This window comes from Typopeltis vanoorti, chromosome 14 (assembly GCF_054136105.1).
Source record: "Typopeltis vanoorti isolate ZY-2024b chromosome 14, IOZ_Tvanoo_1.0, whole genome shotgun sequence".
NCBI lineage: Eukaryota > Metazoa > Arthropoda > Arachnida > Uropygi > Thelyphonidae > Typopeltis > Typopeltis vanoorti.
In genome coordinates, this window is record NC_143562.1 from 119,978,416 (window position 1) to 119,997,788 (window position 19,373).

Here is a 19,373-nt window from a genome sequence, read left to right on the forward strand (position 1 = left end):
AAGAATTAAAAGAAAAGCAGAACTTCTTTTTGAATCGACGAAAAGAAGAAAGCTACAAACAAAACTTGATAGATTTTGCTTAATAAAATTATTTTCTAAGCAACTTTAATTTGTAACGTGTCGATGCATAAAACACGCACGTGAAGGTGTGCAACCTTTGACATCGAAACAATCACCCCCTAGAGCTCCATTAGTCGACACTCCTACAGGATGGATGCATGTTCGTCACTCGTAGGTGGACATTCGAGTGGGCCTTATCATCTCGAGAATATAACAGGATGGAAAACGCGATGCAATGCGAATGCGTCACTGATTGCATAAGAATGGTTAGGCTCTGATGTCGACACGGCTTTGAAGATCCACGTTTGAGTAGACAAACACTTCAGTTTGAAAAATATTTCATTACTTTAAATCGGGGATGCTGAAATATATTTCGGGAAATAGCAGAAAATCGCAAGCTGGAAAATGCCTAAATCTCGCTATTTTAATTCAAGCTCTTAACTCAAAAATGTTGAGCCCTCGTGTCAAATATTCGCCTTTCATATATTATTACATTGCTGTATGCCGTAATGTATAACTTTACCACCGTTTTGGAAGCGCTTTGAATGTGCTTGAATATATCTGAATAACTAAAATGCCAAATAAATAAATAAAGCTTATAACGCTTTTTATTTCCCAAAGGTAGTGAGTAAAACTTTAAACCCTAACGTTTGGAAATCGGTAGGTAGCCGGTCTCTATCCTTAGTAGTTAGTCATCACAGTTGAATGATGCCTACCGAAGATTTCCAGATTCCTCGGCCAAAGTACCGTGGACAACCGCTGCCATTTCATATTCCTAACTGTTTATTTATTGTCAGAAAAAAAATTCTAGTTGGCTGCCAAAAAAAGAGAGAGAATCGAGTATGATAGTAAAGCTGTGTCCGTTCTTTCATTCAACCCAACTTGTATAAATGCAGTACGCATTTAGAGCAAAATGAGTATACTTTTAAAGCGTCACTGTAACTTTCATATTTTTATTACAGTAAATTAACATATGAACAGGCACCTGGCCAGTAGATATTTACAATAAACAGCTTAGAAAAGCTCACTATAACATGCGTTGTAAATGCGACTAATGGTTTTATATGATATGATGTATTAGTTTACAAAGTTTTCACTGAGGCACTTCTTTCTGATTTCGTCACGGATATCACAGACGCTCAAGCACGCGTGAGAAGGGAACGTCAAGAGTAATATATACCGTTGTAGTCGAAACTTTTTTGAGACTGACACGCTGCTTCTTCGCACACCATGTTGCTGTCACACGGACACACGTGCGTGTAGATATCCCACACATCTACCGTGAAGCCACTGGGATAAAACAACGTCTGGTTTTCAGCGCGATTTCCATCTCTGCAGTAATCTCCAAGCTGCCCCAGAGGTGCGCACTTCGGAATGCTATAGCGGTTCATGCCTGCAAATACACAGAAGCAAACAAAATGATTGGGAGAATCAACCAGGAACATTTCTAAGCTAAGATCGAGTACCTGTTAACATTTCCAGTAGTACTGCAATTAGATTTAAATTAGACTGAAAGAAACTAATTTCTCAATGCATTTCTTCTAAGCATTTTTTACCATTTCCGTTTTCTTCCGTAATATACTTAATATAATAAATAAATAAATAAAGTCGCTAATGCGTTTTTTCACCAGAAGGGTAATACAAACAGTAAATATTAACGAAATTAAAAGCATCGTGATTGTAATCAATGCAGTGGACTTGTTTGGTCTCGAGAAACGAGTCGCTGGTTTATTTAATCCATGGCATCTAATACGAGGAAGGTTTCTTAGCATTTCGTAGGAGGAAACCTCAGTGATTAACGTTTTTTAAAAACAATGGAAGCCGCAAGAAAGAACCAAACATTCGTCATAATGTAATTTTTTAACCGTTGGATGTTTCTTATTTAGGACATTTTCAACTTCCGTTTTTAGAAATTTGAGAAAAAACTCGTTGCGCCAGGAACATCAACATTTTTCAGGCGATGAACCTACTTAGTCGGATCGTGGATCTTTATATTTTTTTTCGATAAGATCCACATATGCCTAACCAATATAAAAAATGATGTGCTCCAAGATGTCCACAAAACCATTCATTCAAGCTTTCGAAAATCACGAAGTACATCACCGTCATCTGGAGAGTCTCTTGAGAATAATTAACTGAATGTAGATGCAAAATGAAATCCACCCTGTAATTAGCATATTGGCATTTAACACGGCAGGATGCAACTGGTACAAATATGAAGTACATGACTGGGCTTGCAACTTTTGAAAACAGCGGCTTCTTTCTTTTTACACATAACAACTTGACAACCTTGAGTTTTACACAATTGTTTCCTTTCCAATTACATCGGAGCTTCAAATACAAAGAACGTTTAAACAAATATTTGACAGTTCCAATTTTTTTCCCTACGGAATACTGCAATTAAACTTCAATTATCCAAATTGCTTGCAACACATCCGAAGTGATGCTTGGATTTAATAGCTGATTTCCAGCATTACTTTTTGTTTTCAGTTGGCAATTCATATTTGACACGTTCGGTAATAATAGCTTAGTAAGGAGTAACTGCTAACCATGACCCAATTCTACTGAAGCTTGGGAAAGGAAAATGGAACAGCTACGAACACTCGGTTCTCATCGAAGTGGTTCTCACCGAGATTTGTTTTCTCTTGAAATGAGAGATCGACAAAGTGTTCAAACTCTGGACAGCTGTTCGCAACTTTCATGCGCGTCTGATCCCTTTATCTTCTAGTAAGTCAACAACCCCCCCCCCCCCTCAACACACAAACATACGCTTAAGTAAACATCAGTTTGAGACAACAATGCGGGCGTCACACCATTCAAACCAAAACCAGTGTGCATCTTTTTATCTTCCAATGCCGGGACATTTGGCAAACGCAGACTCAAGTGGAAAAGAAAATTTCTCAGCTGCCACCACTTTTTTTTTTCAGGAATATGTAAAAGCTATTTTCCATTACAATGTAAAAGCAGATCATGCTTCTGCTCTCGAAGGTAGTGTTTCATCTCGCCTTCATCCGATGAGTGCGGTTTTTTAAACGTTCAAGTTCGCTTGGGATTGTTTAAACTATCCCACTCATGGGATAGTTTAAACAATCCCAAGATTCTCCAAACTCCTAACTTTTAATGGGCTCCATCAGAGCCTTTGTTGGGACCCTTCATGGCTTCTACCGTTTAGAGATTCAATGGAACATCATGAGTCACACATGCTTCAAACCATCTTTTGCACATGCACATTTAAAAAGCAGAAAGTCTGTGAGGGTTGCAAGCTGGAACCATGCTTGCGATACTTTGCACATTGAATGCTCCATCATACGTATCTGTATGGGGTGGTGCCCTATCATGAACATTTCCTACCACCGAAATTGCTGAATGCAACGAGGACCAGTCTGAGGTAGAATTGTGTGTATGTGTGCATGATAACGAACGAATACACCCCTGCTGATACTCTCAAATTACGCATCTACTGAAAGAGCAGTTCTTGTCCAATCTGAGATTAGTGCACAATGCTGTGATTTGGCATGGGGGGAAACATCCCTGTAGTACTCCTTCACAAAAAAAAGTGAACATATTCACTTACAGGATTGTGTTCCTGCAACCACTTCAGGACAATCATAAATTTAGTTTAATCCTTTATCCAAGTGTGAACAAACAAAGTTTGAGCCTGGAAGTATCTTCAGGACTGGGGTAAAGGTAGTACAACACCAAGCAACTCATTGCAAAGGTGGAGCAAGCTAACATCACTCCTATCTCAGCATCTCCCATAATGCAAAGCACATCTCCTTGGGGACATTTATACTGCTATGCATTAAGGAAAATATGCTCCACCTGGTGCCTTGTATTGTTAGGATTAACTTGCTGCCATGTCTTCATGTTGTCACAAAACCCTTGTGTTGCCGTGTGTATGCAATAATAGGAACCAGGATTCATCATTTCATGTGACATTCCTCCCATCCACAGCTGTCAAGTACTGATGTTTCTTCTCCCTCCTTGGTGTATTTGTTTTTTTAACATCAGACAAAGTCCCCATTCATGGCAGTGTCTCATGCTAGTTGTTTCAGATACAATAACTCTCTGACAAGTTCTACTGCATACATTCCCCATGTGTGGAAACTAAGCATCACATAAATAGTTTAAACAACATTTTAAAATCAGTAGTTTAAATCACATTTGACAGTATCCACCTCTTTTTGTTAAAGAAGATAAACTGAATTATATCACAACTGGGGTCTGAAATGTTCTTTCAAGTACAGGGATCTCAACAAGTCAGCTAGTATTATAGCATACGTAAAAAACTGTATACTTCAATTTCAGCAAGAAATATTGTATGCAAAATGCTGAAGGAATTAATTTGTTGGATGAAAGTAACAAAACCTGTTGGAATAATACACATCTCACTGAGGGATGGCTTGTTGGAGACTACCAAAAATGTTAATGACAAGCTTTAAATAGAAGCAATATATTAATAATTTAATGCTTACTAGAATAGCAAGAAATACCTCTGCTCTCTTGCTGTGATCATTTATTTAGTACAAACAAATGCAAATTTCATCCTGAAGTTGCCATTTATGCAAATGACTGGACAGACCACATTCCTGTCTTAGTTATGACCTGATTAAAAAAACATTACAATAAGTTTGTTTTTAATGTTAATTGTATTGCATTGTACAGTATTGTTCTGTGTTTTATGGTTGTCTTATTATTATTATTGTTTGGGTATATCCTCTCCATGGAGCCAGAAAACTCATTGCAGGAGACCTAACCACACTAACTTTAATGCAGACAATACCTATCATGATTCTCCTAAAACTAATGGAAGAGCACTCAATTACTTCTGGCAATCTATTCTACTCGTTCACTCCCACATATTAACATCAAGTTTTGCACAAAGGCGGGCAAAAGCGCACGTGAAACTTTACACGTGTTAAGTGTGGTTTGTGGTGATAATGCCATAAAAGTCTAGTACTGTATTTGAGTGACTTAAGAGACTTATGCTGTTCAAATTTTAGATGGGATGGGGAGATGTGAGAGACAACAAAAGAATTGGAAGCCACAAACTCAGTGAACATGTGAAAATATGGAACTGGGGCTGGTAAAGGCAGAAGAATTACGTTTAGACAGAAAAACAAAGGAAGATTCTAATAGGTGATTTAGAATGAGAAACATTTCTGTAAAGATGAATTTTTGGTAAAGACCATGGCAGCTGGATGTTTGTTATGATCTTTCTTCACAATTGGCTGTTTTTCAGAGAGTTATTACTGGCTTGGTGCTTTCCGTATGATCCTGAAACAAAACACCAAAGCACGCAATAGAAGACATCCTCTCTTCACAACACCAAAAAAGGCTTGAATGTAACATTTGCACATCAAGACAATGGTTACATGTTTTTTCTATGATAAGATAGTTCACTTTAAATTCATTAAACAGGGACAAACAGTGACTCAACATTTTTATTTAGAAGCCTGTAAAATTACACAAAGCTGTTAATAAAAAAAAAAGACTTGAACTTTTCAGAGAGCAGAAGTGTGTATTACTTAAAAAGAAAAGGAGGTTGTCCATTTAAAATGATGCATGACCTGTCTCCTGCCCAGTCCTTCCATTCATCAGTATTTTGAAGAATTCAATTCCAAACACACGCATGAGAGAAAGGTCACAAGACCTATAGCATATCACTGCTGTGTGTGTGTGTGTGTGTGTGTGTGTGTGTGTGTGTGTGTGTGTGTGTGGACAATCAATCCATCTCCTCTCTTTCCTCATGTCCAAGAATGGCTTCAAGTTTCCAAGAGGATATTACAGACACTCTGGGGGTGGAATGGATTCTGCATACAACTTGCAGTATATCCTGGACTACATTTAAAGTAAAACATTTATCAGCAAAAGTCAAAGTGCATTTTCAGAGCAATGAAAAGTTGCAGTCGTAATTCATTTCATTCACAAATAACACTTCAAAAAAGTGATGGCAAGCAATTACTTTTTTTTTTATTATTAATTAAGAAAAGGTCCAAACGGACCAATTTGTTTTGAAATAACATAATTCAAGCAAATCAATACAGAGTAGTCTGACTCAGCACTTTATTATATTCGTATGATATTTTGTCTTTTTCATCAAATATCAAATATTAAAAAATATTTTAAGTTCTCAAAATTGTGACGTTCAAAACCCTGGAAAGTTTACTTACCAAGAACGCAGCATTCCCCTGGGCCACACTGATCTGAACTGTGGCATTCCAAGTAACTTTCGAAAGGAGCGCTAAGTGCTTGCTAAATAAGAGAATGAAGAGAGAGAGAGAATAAATAAATAAATCATATAAAAAGCAAGATATTCTACATCAATTTTATTATATTTATTTATTTCATTTTTTATTATTTTTTATTTAAATTTTTATTATCATTATTTTTTATTTTAATTATTATTATTTTTGCAGATTTTCAAAATGAATAATTCATGCTTTGCTGAGTAACAGACAATAATTATTAAACAGATGAATTTCACATACTTCACGAATTTATATATTCTATGCTGTCAAAGAGATATAGAGGAAATGTAGGGGGGGGGACGTAATAAATGTATCCACATAAATGAAAACATTAATTTTCATTGGCCTTGGAAGATACTAAAGATTAAATCCCAATTCAAATAATTTTATTTAATTCACAAGAAAGGAATAGAGAAAATAAAACCTTAAACCAGAAATTCTGATTAAGCAATGTCTACTTCAAAGAACTTGGATTGTGATGACGGGGGGGTGGGACGAAGTTAATGAGAAAAATTGGAGATCTTGAACAATTTTTTTAAACAATAAAATAAATTTTCTTCGCAAAATGTTCCTCCGCTTGAGATTATAAATAAACTCCAAGATGGCCGCCGTTCAAGCAGAAAAATCGTTTTTTTTATAAACGCACCCATCTCGTTGTATTCTTTCCTACCTTGTTTGCGCTGCGTATTGGGAATGTCTGCAATTGAAGGTTGACAGCTGCCGAGAAAGATTGTTCCTCGTGGGATCCTTTAATTAGGCGGTAAGGATGCCAAGAAGTGGCGACTTCTGATGCGTTTCACGTACAATTACTGCCGACTTGAACGTAACGACCTTGAATAAGAACGATAATCAGAGAGTGGACGGGACGGGCCTACGAGTATCCCCAAATAAGAAACAATCTCAAGTTGCACGTTATCTTCAATCTGCGTAAGTGCACGTGGGAGAGTAGGGGTGGAGGAATCTTTTACGCAAACTTTTACTTTTCTTCTTATGAGTCATTCTTACAAAACATAAGCAAAATAACGTAACGAGAAGTGACTAAGTGATTGTTAGAAATATTACTTCTCTCATCGAAACATTTACCAGAAATAATGATAAATTTAAAGAGCCAATAGGCTTCATTTCGACGATGTAAACATTATTTAAATTAAGGGGATATTAAATCCCACATAGTTTTAAAACCGAATAAGAAACTCAAAGATTGGAATCAGAGAGTTTCATGCCGAACATAGTCAATTATAAAAGTATCAGCGATTACTAGCGCGAGCTAATGCAAGTAGTCCTAGTACGTAGTACAATCTCGGGCAACTCGCAGCAAAGGTGGTGAAGTTCTGATCGCTATTCTTGGTATTTTCCATAATGTAAAAACACATTTCCTAGGAAATGTATGCTGTTATTACATTATGGTGGGAGGTCACTACTCAGACCGGTTTCAGCCTTTATTAAGGCTTCATCTGTGAGTAGCTAGACCAAATAAATACCAAAGGGTATAGCGAAAAGAACTTATATACTCTGCTATACGAGTTGTCAAAAAGGTCAAAAAATTGTCAAAAAATCGCCGATACTTTTATTACTATATTCGGCATGAAACTCTCTGATTCCGATCTTTGAGTTTCTTATTCGGTTTTAAAACAATGTGGGATTTAATATCCCCTTAATTTAAATAATGTTTATATCGCTGAAATGAAGCTTATTAGCTCTTTATATTTAAGTAACTTAATGGATGCACCTGTTTGACAACTCGTATAGCAGAGTATATAAGTTCTTTTCGCTATATCCTTTGGTATTAATTTGGTCTAGCTACTCACTGATGAAGCCTCAAAAAAGGCTGAAACTGGTGGGGGGGGGGGCTATTATGAGTTCGCTCTCTTAAGGGAGCAATTTGAGTCTCCGGGGAAAGTGTTTTCTGGCACGGCCCAGTGAGGGACTTTGTCGGCGAATGCTTTTTTTCGGAATATGAGTGGTGGTGGTGGGTGGAAGGCCATCACTGAGTGGAGCCAACGCTGAGATGGACGGTCTTTCGCCCACAGTTGAGTGGTCTAGGGATCGTCCGAATTTTTAGAGCCGGCTTTACTTATCAGTCTGGGTAGTGACCTCCCACCATAATGTAATAACAGCATACATTTCCTAGGAAATGTGTTTTTACATAATGGAAAATACCAAGAATAGCGATCAGAACTTTACCACCTTTGCTGCGAGTTGCCCGAGATTGTACTAGGACTACTTACATTAGCTCGCGCTAGTAATCGCCGATACTTTTATAGTTTTTTATAGTATATTCGGCATGAAACTCTCTGATTCCAATCTTTGAGTTTCTTATTCGGTTTTAAAACAATGTGGGATTTAATATCCCCTTAATTTAGATAAATTTAAAATTTCGTCATGTGAATGTTTAGTTAGCTGCTTCCAGTTTAAGTCTGTCATGATTCTGGAGGTTTTATTATAATAATGGCTATTGTTGATTCTTGCTTATTATCTGATAAAGCTGTTCAACGAAATATAAGCATTTGTTCTGAGTTTAAAAAAAAAAAAAAAACACGTATGGAACGGTTTCCTAATAAACCATTCCGTAATCAAAGAAAAGATTTAACCTGACATTGCTGCTCTGAACAGCAATTTTAAATTCGCGATGAATTTTAAAGCTTATAAATAGTAATCAACATTTTCCATGTCCAAATACAAATCGGCCTTCAGAACACAAGCAATTTACAGGCAAAAAATACTGTTGTTGGTGATGATGAGAGGTAGATGGCGTTGATGGTAATAGTGTCGTAGGAGAATTAAGTGGTAGTGGAGAGGGTGAGATGTGTTTAGCGGAGTAGAGTGGTGTGCTCTCCCATGATGAGTCCTTGTACTCCCTGGAGGTGTCACGTAATAATAACAATAATAATAATAATAAATTTCTGTAGCTGTTCCTAAGATTCATGTCGAAGTTTCTGGCAGAAACATACGTAGACACGGGAATGCAAATAAATAATTTAATGACTAAAATTAATTATTTACACGCCGAAGTTTCGCCAGCTCAACCAGCATCATGACAGGCACTTGAACAACACAAAGTCAACGAAGGAAGGGAATGAAATGACTTCGAGAACAAGAAGTCGCGCGCGTGGAGGGTATCAGTGGTGCTCTTTGAGGTATTTTTTGTTATTAATGCCGACGGGAACATAGGGCAGTACGCCAAAATCTGTGCAAGAACACCATCAGTTCTGAAGAACTTGGGCTGCTTCCAGGAACAGTGTCTCTCTGATTTAAACTGGAGTTTGTGAAGTAAACTGCTTTCTTCCAGCTGATGAAATGGTCTTCCTCCAAGACATGTTGTGCTAGTTAAATCTTTCTGGTTGTCCGTACTGAATGTATTTATTTTATTTTATTTTCCAGACCAAGACAGTCCCGTCCCACCTGTCCAAAATACTGGGATAGAGAGAGGATCCTGACAATCTGTGATTTGTCTCAGGAACTTTGTTCAGAAGTTTGTATACTGTTCTCATTCTATGTTGTTCTAGGAGGGAGTCCAGTTTATCCGTTGTTATTAAGGGGTTTGGCGAGGACTTTTCTGCTGCATCCATTTTGTTGGAATGATAGAGCTTGTTGTTCCAGGTACAGTGTTGGTGCTGCAAACGAAATTCGCTCTGCCCTGGAGGCTAGAGTTGTGAAAATACCAAGTTTCTGGACAAAATGGTAATGTGAAGTAACATGTAGGTCTGTGTGTGTGCAGGGCCGACTCAGACGTCAGTTTTTCGGGCAGCAGACAGAGGCCCCGCACTTTCAAATTTCTAAGAAAATTTGATAATAGAACTTTGATGTTTCAGAGATGTATTGATATGAGAAATATTTCAGCATATAACTATATGTATTTAATGTTTGTAAATTATGTTTAATAAAATTATATGATTTTTTGATAAAAAAATTATTTTCTGCAAATATTTTGGAATCCCACTAATAACTTTTTCCCGAGGTTCCGCAAAACCTCCAGCCGGCCCTGTGTGTGTGTGTGTGTGATGGGGGGGGGGGGGGGGGGCTTACAGTAGACTGAACATGTCAGCAACCCACCCGCTTGCCTTGTAACTAAAGTATTCAAGAAGGCTCGAGTCCCTTCTTCTTTCTCCTCTTCCACAGTAAAACTAATTCGGGGACGGATATTTTTGAGAAATTCAAAAAGTTAGAAAGAATCACGCAGCCAAATGGAAAACATGTCGTGTGTGTACCTCGAATCCATTGGGATTCGGGAGGGGGGGGGGGGGGCAATTAAGTGCCAAAGATTCAAACGATTCCATGTATAATTTAGCAATGAGGTGAAAGTGGAAAACCCATTGCTGCACTGTCAATTTGTTGAAAAAGCTGCTTGTTCCTGCTAAAATAAGCTGCTTTAAGACAGTAGTTAAACAGTTCGCCAATGTCGGGATGAATTTTGGAAAGGAGAACTAATCCCTCGTCTGCTTGGAACGTTTGTAAAAAGAGACGATGCATCGAAGCTCACTGTGTGTAATCACATGTAATCGAAGCTTCTGTGTAGTGGTTTTAGTGTGTGTGTGTATGTGGAGTTTTTATGTAAGATGGTGTCTTGCCGATGTGTTTGTTAAGTTCGGATTCCAAGTGTTTAGCCAGTTTATAGGCAGCACAATTTATGACATCCACGATGATGCGAAACGGGGCTCCAGGTTTGTGGCCCATCGAGTCTTGATGTCAGTAGATAAAAAAAATCTTTAATTTGGAACTAGTTGGCCAACTTATCAGTGTTATCTATCAAGCCTACAGTTTTATTTTTATCAATAATGTAGGGTTCTTTACTATAGGCATTTAAGTTCATTATCGGATAACAGTTCTTTCACTTGATTATTAAGGTCAACTGTATTCGGGATCGTGTGGCAATGCCTTTGTCTGCTTTCACTACTAATACGGGTTTTTTTTCTTTAAAAATTGGTTTAAAAATCAGCATAAGTAAATCATGGAAATTTGGTTATTATTATTTTATTAATCTTCCCCCCCTGGTGAGTTTGTGCCTGTTACCGGGGGGGAACCCACCCACCCACCCACCCACACACACACACACACACACACACACACACACACACACACACACACGAGGTTGCAGAATCTACAATACATCAGTGCCTTGTATGGTCAATCTCTTAAACCGAAAATACCTTTAAAAAAAAGTTTAAATTGAGAAGCCTGTATAATCTTAGAGGGGGGGGGATAACGAAAAAAATATACATTTGGGAGAGAGAGAGAACAAAAAAAAAACAAAAAAAACGATAAATTATCAGAACGACTTACCAGAAAGACAACAGCAAACAAACAAAGCGGAAAGAATACGCAGTGTGGCTTCCACGTCGTCATCCTCTACCTGTGGGTGTTCGATTCCTGGAAAGTGGAACAAACTTACTCCTTACAGTTCAGTCGTCCTGCGGAGGGATAAACAAATGTTTTGTACATTTATTTAAAAAAAGGTAATCAACTGCTAAAATTTGTTTTTATAAAATATATACATTTGAAATTCCATTCATTTTGCCCAAGCAGCGTTCGCAAATGCATTTTGAATTGTCATTTGCGGAGTTTATTTTTGTTTCATCGTCTCGCATGCGAGGTCAAGAAAAACAAATGCATTTGCAAACTAGTTGGCAAGTGACTTATTCATTGTGTAATATGAAATTCATTGTGTAATTCATTGTGTAATATGAAAACACTCCAGCGTTTTCCTATTATATAATGAATTTACAAATTACAGTGGATGTATATAGTTCTATAAATTAGAAATTTAAAAAAAAAAATACTCTTCTAGTGAAACTGAGTGATATCGTACGAATGTTCCGTAAAATATTTCGTGATGTTTGCGCTTTCGTCGGATCTCTCGAAGCTCTCTTGAGCACTTATGCTTCTCCCCTACGCTGTTTCGCAGTAATGCAGTTTCCCCTCTGTGGGAATCTAGAAAATGTCGTCTCTTTCGAGAGGATTCGTTCTTCTTCAGAAGCCACCACACCTTGGTTTCCCTTTTCCGTGTAACCTTTGTATCCGTGAATCGTACTTCGTCGTCTGCATGCGACTGGCAACATGATCAAGGCTGGAACTAGAATGCTAAGCTGAGCTTTTTTAAAAACGAAGAAAAACAGCGGACGCTTTTCGTATGTTAAAGTTTTGCAAATCATTTGTTTTCTGAACCGTTTAGAGGGGAAGATTATCTAATCTTTCCTTCCAGAATCGTTCCTGAACATCAACGTTCTCCAGAAGCCATTTCAAAATTATTATATTTTATAAATCTTCAAAATAGCAAGATTTGGGAGTGCAATATGCGCGCGCTTTTTTGTTTCATTTAGTCGTTTTCGATAAGAACTTTATCTGAAATTTGGTATCCACACGTAACTAGACTACGTTAACTCGCAGGAAGAGAACGTTTACACAACCATCAACTAAAACATTACGACCACCCACCGAGCAGCGTGTTGGGCCTCATTTGGCCGAGATGACCGCTTGCACCCGTTTGACATTGACTCTGCTAGATCACGGAAGATGTCCTCAGGTATTCTAGACAGAATAACGTCCCGGAGGTCAACGACCGAGAGAGGCACTGGCGTCGACTGGCGGATGCAACGTCCCATACGATCCCACAAATCTTCGATAGGATTCAATCAGGAGAATTAGGCTGCCAGCAAACCACACGAAATCATGCTTGCAAAGTATGAACCTTAAGACGACACTTTGGGGCTTTGTCTTGCTGTAACAGTCGACATCCATTGGGCACACTGTTAGCATAGAGGACAATACCTGAAGCAATCCTTAAGAATTAGCGCTCAAGATGTGTTCAGAGGGGATCAGAGGACTTAATGATGTCCACGAGAACAATCCCCATTCCTGCCAACCCTGATATCTGGTTTGTGATTATGATTTTATTGATTTTCTTTTTGATGACTTCCATTTGGAATTCAAATCCAAAATTTGGATTTGATTTAAAACTGGGGACACTAAGTGGCATAGAGATTGTTCCTCAACTCTAATATATTTGCTTTTATATATATATATATATACAGTTTTTATATATATTCTGATATACAGTTTTTATATATATTCTGATATACAGTTCTTCTGTATATCAGAAATAAAAACTTTCTCTTTTTCTTCTAGTAAAATTGACATTGTGTAATGTTTCCAAATTTTTGTAGTTCCAATCCAATTTTAGTGTTATTAGTGCCAGATTTAAGCTTTTAGTGTTAATAGACTTTTTTGCCCAATGCACCATTTTCTCAAGTATAACACATATAGTTTATTTAGACGTAATATTAAAAAAAAAAAAAAAAAAAAAAACATTATTTTAGCATTATCAATTTAAAACTGTTTAAATGATATTAAATTAAAATCATTATTATAAACATTGCCAAATTATATAATGTTTGAAGGAGTTTAGATTTCCACAGGGAGTGATCGTTTAAGGTTTTCGAAAATTGGTGAAGAATTCGGGAATGTGCAGATGATACAGCATGTTTTGAAGGGTAAGTTTGGCTTATCGATTTACTGTACTTCTATAAAGAGAACCATAAAGCAAATGGCTATACATGGTGCTGCTAGATTTTGCAAAAGCATTTGACAGATGTTGTGTGGTAATTTTGTAAGTAAATTGGAGCAAATGGAATGGATATGAAGCTGGAGACAGTGGTAGGAGAGCAGCTGACAGACAGGCATATGAAAGACTAGTGTATGGTATAGTAGAATCACGGAGAAAGCGGGTGACCAGTGGCGTGCGGCAAGGCTCTGTACTTGGTCCACTGCTCGCTAATTTGTACATTAAACAGCAGCTGTTTGCTGCTGATGACGCTTAATTGGTGAAGTGGTATAAAAATCGTGCAAAATGAATAAACTGTGCACCAAGGATGGTGGCTACTAATTCAGTGTAGCAAACTGTAAAGGCTACACTTTGGACGAAAAGATGGCCAGCTGCGTATTGCACTGCCTAGAAATTGATAAGGACAGAAAGAACTTGGGGATGATTGTCAAGGAAGTTTAAGTTTAGAAAAAATTTACAAAACCTGTATTATTGTGCACAGATTTGGTTAGCTGGGTTTCTTGGGATGTAGAAAAGAGAATCCCAAGGAAAAGGAGTAAAAAAGTGCCTAGTCCACGGAATAGTTTCGAGTTGAAGAAGGGCATTGTGTAAAAATATATTATTGGAGGCTTGAGGTGAACTTAAATTTCTATGTTTGGTCCCTAAGAGGGGATTTGCTAACCCACCCTGGGTATTAAATGTAATATAGGCTAACCAGCCTCTCGCAGTTGGGATTCAGATTAAAAAAGATAAGTATAATAAAATAATAACGTTGAGTATGAACCTCCCACGATGAGCTTTGGATTCCATAGAGTTGTCCGCAAAATAATAATTAATAATTCATCTCATGCATGTGTATTTTGAATACACGTGAAGGAGGACTATTACATGAGCACACAAACATTAATTGTAAGGTTGCAGGCAAAGTTTTATTCTAATTTTTAGGTAATTCTATTTTTTACGGTTTCTTTAGGAATTCAACATTTATGTTGGCTCAGAACTCGAAGCATTTATCTCAGTTCAATTCAGTCTAATTTTGACTAATTTTAATGCTGTATAATCCCATAACAGTTTTTTTTTTCAAAACTTATACATTTTTAGACGCATTAAAATAATAATCAATACTTAGGAAATGATTATTGTAATGTGAGCTTTTATTAAATTATAGTTGATTTAAATGAAACGCAAAGAATGATAGTACAAAAAAAAAAAAATGAAAGACTCTCGTGATGAGTATTATATTAAAAAAAAAAAGGATTACGTCTCTCTCTCTCTCTCTCTCACTGTATATATGTGTGTGTGTGTTTATAATTATTAATGACTTAAACACCAAGAAAAAATATAAGACACCTAATAAGGTTTCACTTCTAGTTTCATCGGAAACTAGTAGTGAAAGTTCAACTTTCAAAGTTGAACTTTCAACTTTGAAAGTTTGATGAAAGTTGAAGTTCAACTTTCATCAAAATATAAACTTCACATCCGAACCAGAAGTTAATGGTGTTTTAGTTTTTCTAGATATAAAACTTACTAGAACAAGGGATGGCCTCAAGATTTCTATCTTTAGAAAGCCAATACACACCGATAGATACCTACATACTTCGTCTCACCACTACAAAAAAAAAATAGTTCCTCAAATATTAGGAATTATTTCTACACTAGCTCATCGAGCGAGATCCTTGTCAGAAGAAGAAGAGGAACTTCAACAAGAACTTAGTTACCTCAAAAGGACTTTCTTAAATAACGGTTACTCTGCGTTGGACCCATGCGGACTCTTCGCATCCTTCTTACGCCTTCTCTTTACATTAAAACGATAAATTTCGTTTTTAGTATAAAGAGAAGGCGTAAGAAGGATGCGAAGAGTCGGCATGGGTCCAACGCACAAAAATAACAAGGGCGTAAAAAATGTTAAAGAGCGGAGCGGGGGTGGTCATCTAAGATAGCAAACGCTAGATATATCATATACAAAAATTTATTTAATTACATATAATATCCTGTATATAATATTAATAGGCCAAAATGCACGTCACCATACTATTGCACCATCTTCCGAAGATCTTAATTAAATCTGCCAATTACGAGAACGAGGGGGCGCTTTTTTCCTTGCTCCGAGCGCTAATTGTCTTCATTAGGGTATTGTTGATATACAGCAAAAAGACTGTGTTTGCCACCTTATTCTGCTAAGATCACATGCGCTGTTAATGAACTACTTAATCTTCCGACAGATCAAGAGGATTTGAAGATAAGTTCGATACTGATTTAAAAGTCAAGGATTCAAAAGTAAAGTAAAATAACAGTTAATCTCAGTTCGCTTTTCCACTTTGAAGGCAGCCGCAAATAAATTTCCAGATTAATTATTATTCACCTCGTGGTTAAAAAGATAAAATCAAATAAGTTTGATTTTCAGCGAATCAGGGGGATTTAAATTGTTATACGTATTCATCGAATACACGTTTCGATTTGAAAGAAAAATCTATTTTCGATATTAAAAACAAAATAAAAATTTAAGAAATAAATGCTACTCCAGGGTTAATTATGAAAACTGAGCAATTAAAAGTAATAGCAACAATTGATTTTTATTATAAAATATGTAAAAGTATTTAGATTAAGGGAGAAATATAAAACATGTCTGGGAACTGCGTGGGCTGTCTGGCCGATTTATGTCTTGCGGAGAGGAAAAAAGATTCCCAGGAGAAAAACTCCTCCTTCCCCCAATGTAAAAAAAAAAAAATCACTTAAATACGCTTCCAGTAGAAAAACCTAAAAGTTCTTCTCGTCCTAAACAGGTTTCGAACCTAGTCTTTCCAACCAAAGGGCATCATAAACCTCGAAGGCTTGTTAATATTCTGCAGAAAATCTTTTTCTTCAACAAACGGAAAATGCTAAATAAAAGAAGTGCGGGGGTTAAAGTTTAATTCTTGCTCTTCTATTTAGCAAAATTATTAGTTTTGCATAATATAACAGCAATTAGTCTAATAATATGCAAATAACTGTTAATGTTGAATCAAGGATAATCCGGTGCTATGCATTCGAAAACAATGATGCCTCGATGCTAAAAGATTAGCGTGGATAGAAATTGCAAATAGGCAGTGCATATAAAACTTTACATAATACTTATAATATCGCATTACTCTTCTCCCAACAAGGATGTCATTATATCAAATAACGTTTCTGAAATGTTTAACATTTCAAAGAAAAGTGTCGCATTGGATTAAATGTTATAACTTGACTATAAAAGATGAGAAAATATGGAATACCTTTTTCGGATGTAACAAATTTAGCGAAAGACGCAAAAGTGGAAACTTTATGAAAGCAAGTAAGAAATGCGAGCATCCAAACCAGTGTGAACCGTGAAAAACTATTAAGTAACATGCGAAAAACACGCAGCTTAGTTTCAGTGGTAAAACATTATGCAGTTCTCACCAGAGGAAGCGTCGTACTTACCAAAGCACACGAACTGTGCAAGAGAACAATGTGTGGCAATCCGCAAACTCGCACTCTACCAGAGAACGCTGTCAAGTGTGCGTGCACGTCACCTTTTCCTTTCCAAGCTAAGATTACTCGTTTGCATCTTTTATAGAGCCTAGGGAAAAAGAGCGCATCCCCCGAACGGGAAGCGTCCTACCAAGCGAACCCTGGGAGGGCGATTGTTAGCTGCCACCCAATCTCGGTGACGTCACAGACCGGATGTTATGTATGGAAAGTGCGCAAAAACTTATGATGTAACTCGTGCGTGCTGCCTGGACAAACGTACTTAATGGGTGGGCATAATGCGCGTTCTAAGTCAGTTGCGTGACGCAAACCACGTGTTTTTCCGGATTCGCGAAAGTGTCATCATCTCCTTGAACAAAGTAAACATCGCATCGTCGTTCTTAAAATGGTGGAACAATCGCCTCTAAGTTCTAACAGATGGAAGATAAAAAGCGCAGCATGCAACCAGAGAGGAAGAGGAGTTTGTTTTGTTTGTTAACATCACTCTATCCAAATATTAAAAAAAAAAAAAGGATATTTACTAGTCAAGAATCTTGTGCAACAAGATTCAATTAATTAATGTTATTTCATTAAGTAATAATTGTGATCATTAAATGAAATTATTAATAATGTTATTCATTAATATGATCATTAATAAACGTATTTATTGATGCAATTATTAATAAATGTTGCATGAATTAATAATTGTAACAGTAATTACAATAACTGCACTTATTGCATTAATTACATTATCATTGCATTATTATGTTAATAACTGCAGTTAACATTAACATAACATTAACTAAAAAGTTAATAACCAATTTAAAAATATCCGTTTACATCACACGGGTGCAAAGGTCTGAGTTTGCAGGGATAAATTTTGCTTTCAGTGTAGTAAAATGTAAGGAGATTCATTTGAAAATGCACGAGTGCTTTTTAAAAGCCACTTATGATGAGTACTGCCTCTGTTCAAACATATGAATTATGTTGTGAATTCTTATCAAATCCTGCTCAATGATTGGTATGAATAACATGAGCAATAATGAGATCGGCGTTTTATTCAGGATCGGATGGTAAAGGTGTGCAACAGAAATGAACAAGAGGAAGCCACGCCCAAGTTGTTAACAAACAAATTTAAATTAACAAATAAATAAACAAATTTAACCTGTTGTATCCCTTGTATCGTATGTGCTGCCTGTTCCGATAAGCAGAAATCCCCACTATAACTGAATACTGACTTCGAAAGACATAAATATATCCAATATTAGCTACATCAACTGCTAACATTATTCTGTTATCGCTATAACTATCCATCATAAGCGTGTACGTTATTACACTAGACCAGTGCTTCCCAAACTTCTGGATGTCAGGGCCCCCTTTGCAAAAATTAAAATATTTCACGGCCCCCTCGAAACAAAATCGTAATAGAGAGATATATTATTATAATGTTTATTATATTTATATTCAATACAAAACATACACAGCGAATATTACAAAAATCAAATGCATGTATTACATTTTTTGCCTCTTACCGTTTGGTTCTGAATACGATGCGGGCTGTTCTGGTAAAATATGAAATACTGTCCTTTTTTTTTTTTTTTTTTTGAGTCTGTTTCTGCTTCTTCTGATTGTTCGCGGGAATTTTTTTTCATTTTTTATCAGCCACTAATCCATCTCAGGGTTAAATATTTTAACGTAGAATAGATCAAATAATATCACCACTTATCGATACTGGCACACCACAGACTGATAACATGAAATTAGTGAATATTACCTGAATAAGGGAATTCCCGGACCAGGAACATTTTTCTCTTTTGTGACTTTTCTCCCTTTACGGTAATTAAGCCTAACGCGAAACAGACGCTAAAGGCAGGTTATTAAAACGTACATACGATTGGTGCGGTATTAACAAAAGATCGCGCGACCGAAAGATAAAAGCATAGCTGACAATTGAGTTGAAATGCTAACTCTCTTCAACCGAATTCCATTTGTGAAACTGCCATAACATTCATTATATATATATATATTAAGAAATATATTACACAGACTGCTTATAC

At 36.7% G+C, this 19,373-nt stretch overlaps 1 protein-coding gene across 1 annotated transcript; it reads right to left on the reverse strand.

The window, feature by feature from the left end:
* Positions 1 to 997: 997 nt before the first annotated feature.
* LOC150099862 (astakine-like) lies at positions 998 to 17,473 on the reverse strand. Its single transcript, XM_090404175.1, has 4 exons — positions 17,290 to 17,473; positions 11,592 to 11,719; positions 6,234 to 6,315; positions 998 to 1,453 (listed from the first exon to the last, which is right to left on the reverse strand). The coding sequence occupies exons 2-4, from the start codon at positions 11,652 to 11,654 to the stop codon at positions 1,224 to 1,226; spliced, it is 375 nt and encodes a 124-aa protein (XP_090260301.1). The 5' UTR covers positions 11,655 to 11,719; positions 17,290 to 17,473; the 3' UTR covers positions 998 to 1,223.
* Between the last annotated feature and the right edge of the window lie 1,900 nt (positions 17,474 to 19,373).